The sequence below is a fragment of the Seriola aureovittata genome, chromosome 18 (genome assembly GCF_021018895.1).
Source record: "Seriola aureovittata isolate HTS-2021-v1 ecotype China chromosome 18, ASM2101889v1, whole genome shotgun sequence".
NCBI lineage: Eukaryota > Metazoa > Chordata > Actinopteri > Carangiformes > Carangidae > Seriola > Seriola aureovittata.
Window position 1 is genome coordinate 12,968,730 of NC_079381.1, and position 6,665 is coordinate 12,975,394.

Below are 6,665 nucleotides of genomic sequence, written 5' to 3' on the forward strand. Positions count from 1 at the left end.
ATATAATTAGCTCTATATTTATGTCTTTTCTTCCCTTTTTGAGACAGTCTGACCTGTTTGACCTTGTGAGACTGCCCATGGGTCAAACTCTCAGACTGCAATTATCATAATGGGTGAGTCAGTGAGGAAACTTTACAGCCTGCTTTTCTAATCATACTGGAAAAGACATATAAATGTCTTCAACAGCAGATTTTGGGACTAAAAGTACAACAACAATGTGCACATGATTTCTGTGCAGTGTCCCAATTCATACAACCACTGGGCCTCATCCCCCACTTGTATAAATCCAACAAATGCAGTTTATGACTTCTATTACAGTCTAACGCAGCAGCATTTAAACCTTCCTCATTGGCTCACTAATTCACCGCAAATATATTGGCATCATATCCAGGGTGCGTCAGCTGCTGTGACAAGTCCACAGGCTGACAGCTCTTGTGTAAACATATTAATGGAGAAACGTTTCACAATAATGATACACATATTCATCCCCACCATTTGTCAATAATCTGACAGTGCTGTTAAATTTTCATTCTTACACAGCTTTGAAACTGGCTTTGAGTCTTTTAAAAGGATGAGTTTTTTTCTGCCTTAAAACAATTCTCATATGCCAATATGGACAACATCTATAGTCCTTGTGTACAAAAAGTACACTCTAAAGTTCAGCTGAAGTTAATATAAAGCTTTAGCTGTCTGAGTGCAGCTCGGCAAGGAAACACCATCTGGGGAAACACAGAGAGGGAATTTAGTGCTAAAAAGCCTGTACTGTCAGATGATACCCACTTGACTCAGACTGCTGAAGCCTCATATTAGCCTCCGCTGAGGTTTGAAATACATTTTTTCACAGGAGCACTGTACAGTTTATCCGCCAACTCTTACACTGGTGTTGCACGAAGCTTCATTGTCATAATTTGACCAGTAATTCTTTCACTGTACATATGCGCTTAAAAGTTCTGTTTTAAGACTGACTTAACAAGCGATGTGACTTCACCACACAACAGAGAAACCTCATTTGATAAAAAAGATTTGACCTTTTGGAGTTAGGGTACCCTGTAACCTCTAATGTTCCAAAAAACAGATCGAGTACATGTTGGGGTATTTCTGGCTGTATCTCAAACACAGAGCAGTATGACTTTACAGTATGACTTTACATTTGAAGCTTGCGTGAGAAAAAGAAGAGAGGTATAAAGTTATTATTCACAGTTCTGTTCCACCACCAGCAGGAGGTGGAACAGAACTATTGACGAGGATGTCATCAGGTGAAACATTTATTATATTCTTTTGCAGACAATTCTTAGTCAAATGTCCAATTTAATTATAGATATTAACAAAAAGATTGTAAAGTTTTATAATGCTAACCAGGCTTTGCCTGTAAATTTTTCAACTTTAAATTAAAAAGATGTAGGTCATCCCCTCTCTCTCTCTCACTAGCTTTCCTGTCTCTCACTGTGACTATCGCAAATAAAGACAAATATGCCCCAAAAAATAACATGAAGGGGTAAAAAGACACATTCATCATTTACACTGATAATCAGTGAGCTGTCTAACTGAAGCCCTTTCTAACTGTCTAACTTTTTTTTTTTTTTTTTCTTATTTCTAACACCAACACAAAAATTTTACGATGGGGAAACCGGTTTTAATGTAACAAAACATGTACTTCTAAGCAATTTCTATGATGCAGAGACACACTGAAATGTCATGGTTACATGTATGAATTAAAATGTAATTTGTATGTGTAATCCTCTGTGACAATTACTGGGTTATAATCATATTAAAAATCAGTTAAGCATGGGTATGTGGCAAGGATAGCAGGGGTTTAACTGGAAACAACTGTATGTAAATCTATGAAACCTTGCATTAAAACAAAATATAAAAAATAAGAAACAAATAATTACATAGAATTTGGACACTATATTTCACCGGGATCTACATTAACCCATCTGCGCAAAATAGTAACAAACAAACCCTCAAATATTCTTCAGTCCACTGTACATTTCTTTATCCAGTCATCCAGCTGAAAGTTGTGCTCTTTAATCTGAGAAAACAGGGTCTGGAGAATTTATAGTGAAGTTATCCACGTTATGATGAGTCTATTTTGTACAATCCCAGCAGAGCGCAGCTTCTCTTGCTTAGAAAAAGTCTGAGGCTTTCCGTCTCTTGGGAAGTTGCAGCAGATTGTCCGTGAGTGACGTAAGGTCCTGAGAGCTTGGGGTCTTGGCTTTGTTTGGTGTTGGTGTTCCTGACGGAGTGGATGGGCCACCGAAGGGAGACTTGCAGCCGACGACTCTGTGTGAGGGAGATGGGGTGTAACTTGCTCTTAGTGCTTTGTCCGTGTATTTGCTAGATGTCCGATTTACAAGCCTCTGCAGGGCTGGGGTGAGGGCTGGGCTCAGGCCTTTAGGCGTAAGACTGCAAGACAAAGGATGAGGTGCTCAGTTAGTTTGTGACTGTAATAATTTCTTCAAGATTGCACTAACAAATACAGTGGAAGACTAGTGGTGTTAAATACGTTGTTTAAAATTTAAGCTGGACTTTCCCTCTTGATAGAAAGGAGTCTGACAGATGCAGTGAAGCGTTGTTACCTGAAGAAGCAGATAAAATAAAGAGTGTACAAAGTCAAAAATGTGTTTACCTTGCAAGGTTCTCTGTGACCTTTCGCAATGCCTCCTGTTTCTTTGCACGGTTTTTAGCTGCAGCTTCATTGGCCATCTTTAAACCCAGCCTCTCTCGTCGTCCCGGTTCTGGAATCTTTTTGAAACAATATGAAGTGTCAATATTTTACAACTTAGCAAATAATAAAATACAAAAATGCGATTAACAAAGCCTTGCAGCTACCAGTTTATGTTCAGTACCTTAAATGATGGACCGTGATTCCTCTCAACATATGGGGTGTCTGATCCATCCAGACGAAATGGTGTACTCTCGATCTCACCCCAGGTCATCAGAGGTGACTCAGCTACACCTGAGGGAACAAAAACAGCTTTCAGAAATCTACGCCACGTTGAATCAGCCATTCAAGGCAACATTTATTGTCATCTGTCATCTATTTGGAGGAGGATTGTAAAACCAACTTACCAGGTGCAGGGGAAGGTGTTCTTTCAAAACCATATCCATTCACTGTCGGGGATTCATGGGGGATGAGCTCTTTCCCATCGGGGCCGACTTTACCCTGTTTGAACTGGACAAATCAAAAAAAAAAAAAAAAAAAAAGGTTATACATCAGCTGTATCATTCATTCATTTATTCAACTAAAGAACAGACTGCCATGCTGAAACACTTCAATCAAGAGTATGGAGCACATTCAGGCGAAAACAAAATTACCCTAATGCAACATCATGCCTTATTTATTACCTGTGCATTTAGAGCTGCAGCCTGTTGAATCTGGCTTTTGTTTAGAGCTTTGCTGAATGGGTCCCCAACAAAGCGTGTATTCTTGTGAACCACCTCCCTTGGCTTCTTAAAGAGAGCATCATCGTCTTTAACACCTTAATTGGAGAAATGTGAAAAGCACATTACATTCAATTTTTTTTCACAGCTAAATGTGATCAATATTGAGGATTCATGTTTTTAAAAAATTATCTTACCCTCTGGATAATACATCAAGGCATTCTTCGCTTTGTATTCCCATGTCTCCAATCCAGCTTTGACACATTCAAGTGCTGCCTTCTCCATCGATGGTAAAGCTAGGTTCTCCTCATGGCGCTGAAAAATATCAGTGTTTATGAATGTTTTCACTGTAGTCTTGGGGTGTGCAAAATAATCATCTGTCTGACAGTGATCAACTGCGACTGAAAACTAAGCCATGAAATCTTCATACCCGTCAGGGATGCAGTTTTCATGCAGGAACAAGCTACAAACTTTTCAGAGCCACATTTGAGGTTTTTGGGTGGTGATTGTTTGATTAAAGTATTTCAGTAATAAGCTACTCAATAATTTCTGCTAATCAACAATTTGGTCACAGACAATTTACTCAAAATCAGTCTATGATCAGAACACTTGTAATGTAAGTAATCATATTTCATATGCTTTGAATTCAAGTAAAACCTAAACTGCACATGCGTACCTGTTTGAATTCAGCCTCAGCCTCATATAACCAGGCATGCCTCAGTTTCTCCTTGTCTTTTGCCAGATCCATTATCTGTTCAAATGATGCATTATCCTCACTGGTATTTTTAGCAAGGAAACGATCCAGAGAGGGCAGCTCTTTCTCCTCCTTGTCATCATCTTTGCTCTCTATAAATAAAATATCGATAGATACAGGGTTAAATTACTGTTCCTTCTCTAAGTCCATTTGTAACAGTATAACTGCCAAATATGTCCACTGATAGGACCAAATGAAGAAGACAATTATACACAGCATGGGAAATGATTTATGTAAGATGGAAAAAAGGGAGTTTAAAGTGGGATACAGATCTGTGGGTTCATGTAAACACAAAGCTCAGAACAGTCTCTTAAATTATCTGCACTTCAAATTAAAAAATGAAATACTTACCTGTATCTAAACATTTATTGCCATGAGTAGAGGAGGGAGATCCCGTGCGGCCCACTGGTGTCTCAAAGCTAGCTGGAGTAACATCTTACACACGAAGAGGACAAAAGGAAAAAATTGTCATTTTCATGGAGCAGCAAAACAAACAAAAGCTATTCTTTCTCTCTCTAAGAAAGGGAGAAAAACATTGAAATACAGGGTCTAAATTCACTTTCTCATAATACTCACAGGGTGCAGAAGATCGTGGGGTAGATTTTGTCAATGATGATCCATATCGGATGGATATCTCTCTCATTCGCTCCAGGTCTCCAGTTTCCTCTGCTTCCAGGTAATCCTTCTGCGCTTGTAATTTTGTCACATCTGGGAAGAAATCCCTCTGTATGATCTTCTCTAAACTCTGTTGGAAGTACACAGGCAAGTACATTTGACTTTGAAAAACAGAGGATAATGACATACTACACAACAACAACAACAACATTTATAGAACTGACCTGTATTTCTCTCACTTTCACTCTGATATACAGAAATTTCTTATTTCTTACTAGTGCTAAAAACAAAACAGGATGGTAAGGCTGCACTATCATTTCAATAAACAATTCATCTGCTGATTATGATGATTACGATTAATCTTTCAGTCTGTGAAATGTCAGAATAGACATAAAGATGCCCACATCCCAATAAAACGTCATATAATTGCACTTTGTACTGACCAACAGTTCAAAACTTAGAGACAATTAATTAACAATGATATAAAAAGAGAAAAAGCTACACAATTCATCACATATGAAAAGCTGTTACCAGGGTGCTTTGCCTTTTTTGTTTAGCAATTTATCAAACTGAGTATTAGATTATCAATACTCTTGCCTGTTTTTTCTGTAAGCCCACTTGATTATGAATTAAACCAATACCTCCATAACAAACTTCCCAATAATATCAAACCATAAAATACCACAATATCACAGTATTGACACATAAAACGACATATAGTTGTCTATAGCTTAACTACCTCAATGTATTCCTCTTCATCCAGGACCTTTCTGTTCAGTGCCCCGTGCTCTGTCTCCTCGGGTTGCTGCCGGAGAGCCACTGTTGTTACCGTTGAAGGAACGAGGGTCCCGGACAGCGCTTTCCTCACGCTAGCGCTGCCCTCCATTGTGTATCGGCTAACGGCGATCGTTCAACCACAAACGTCGACTGGATGGAAACGCAAGGTGGCTGTTCTACTTGAAGAGCACCATTTAAATAATGTAAATAGTATCGTAGACACCACAGATAGGAATAGCTGCGAACGAGACCAGCTGTAACGCGTTAGCTAAGTTTTGGGTAACACAGCGCTGCAGCGTACGAACGACGTATTTCCGTACAGTCTGAGATGTTACGTCACAGGAAGTTTATGGACGCTCAGGAAACTTCCAGCATTTGTGTTTATAAGCTTCACTTGATACGTAAAAACAGTTTGTTGTCATTTCTCATTTTGAAAATTGGAATATAGTGCTTAATTCAACATACCAAAAGAGTGCCGCAGGAATTAGACCTACACCCCCGAAATTAGTTAGCATTTTAGCACTTCCGGGTGTTTTTTAATGGGCTTTTGGAGTGGTGACTAAAATAAGGTTTGTGGTGAACACGTTATTAGTTTTTTCTTTACGACTGGTGGTTGTATTTAGACTTCAAAAATTATTAAAGTGGTGGTTCATTAGTGAAGATTAGTGAAGAAGGTGATGCTAACTTCCAAGTTGGCCTTCAAATATCTGTCATCCCTGCAGCACACTATTGTAACTCTTGTTATAACTTAAAGATAAGATATTATGTTTTGTGATCAGTGTAATTAATATCTGTTTGTAGAATGTGTATCAGTGTTGTTAGGTAAGATCTACTTGCTTGACAAAAACATGCATCGGAAATTACAGCCCCCCAAAAATGTCTTGTTATATTTAACGTGACAGATATAATGAATTTATAGGCTACCAATTGTACCGTGATTACAATTGCTTGGTAAGACAACAAAAATTACGTCATTGCTGATTAGTCCACTGTCACCATTACTTAACATGCTGAATGTGCAGGAAAGGTTCTTCAGAGGAGAGGAGTCACTCTGACTTCTGTTATCGCCCCACCTACAGAATAAATGCTATATACAATATTGTAATGCCTGAGCCACAGGGGGGTTCCTGATACC

General features: G+C 38.7%; 1 protein-coding gene across 1 annotated transcript; it reads right to left on the reverse strand.

The window, feature by feature from the left end:
- Window positions 1–1,252: 1,252 nt before the first annotated feature.
- Window positions 1,253–5,850, reverse strand: ess2 (ess-2 splicing factor homolog). The gene is made up of 10 exons (XM_056404395.1): window positions 5,493–5,850; window positions 4,715–4,883; window positions 4,490–4,573; window positions 4,061–4,230; window positions 3,582–3,699; window positions 3,349–3,482; window positions 3,073–3,175; window positions 2,850–2,959; window positions 2,630–2,745; window positions 1,253–2,406 (listed from the first exon to the last, which is right to left on the reverse strand). The coding sequence occupies exons 1-10, from the start codon at window positions 5,637–5,639 to the stop codon at window positions 2,127–2,129; spliced, it is 1,431 nt and encodes a 476-aa protein (XP_056260370.1). The 5' UTR covers window positions 5,640–5,850; the 3' UTR covers window positions 1,253–2,126.
- Between the last annotated feature and the right edge of the window lie 815 nt (window positions 5,851–6,665).

Bases quoted from the DNA above. Each gene is read 5' to 3' on its own strand.
- ess2 (XM_056404395.1), bottom strand. From the start codon at position 5,639: ATGGAGGGCAGCGCTAGCGTGAGGAAAGCGCTGTCCGGGACCCTCGTT. The intron at 4,574-4,714 runs GTGAGTATTATG...TTCGTGTGTAAG, and splicing joins CCCACGATCTTCTGCACCCT to ATGTTACTCCAGCTAGCTTT. The intron at 4,231-4,489 runs GTAAGTATTTCA...TTTTATTTATAG, and splicing joins CAATAAATGTTTAGATACAG to AGAGCAAAGATGATGACAAG.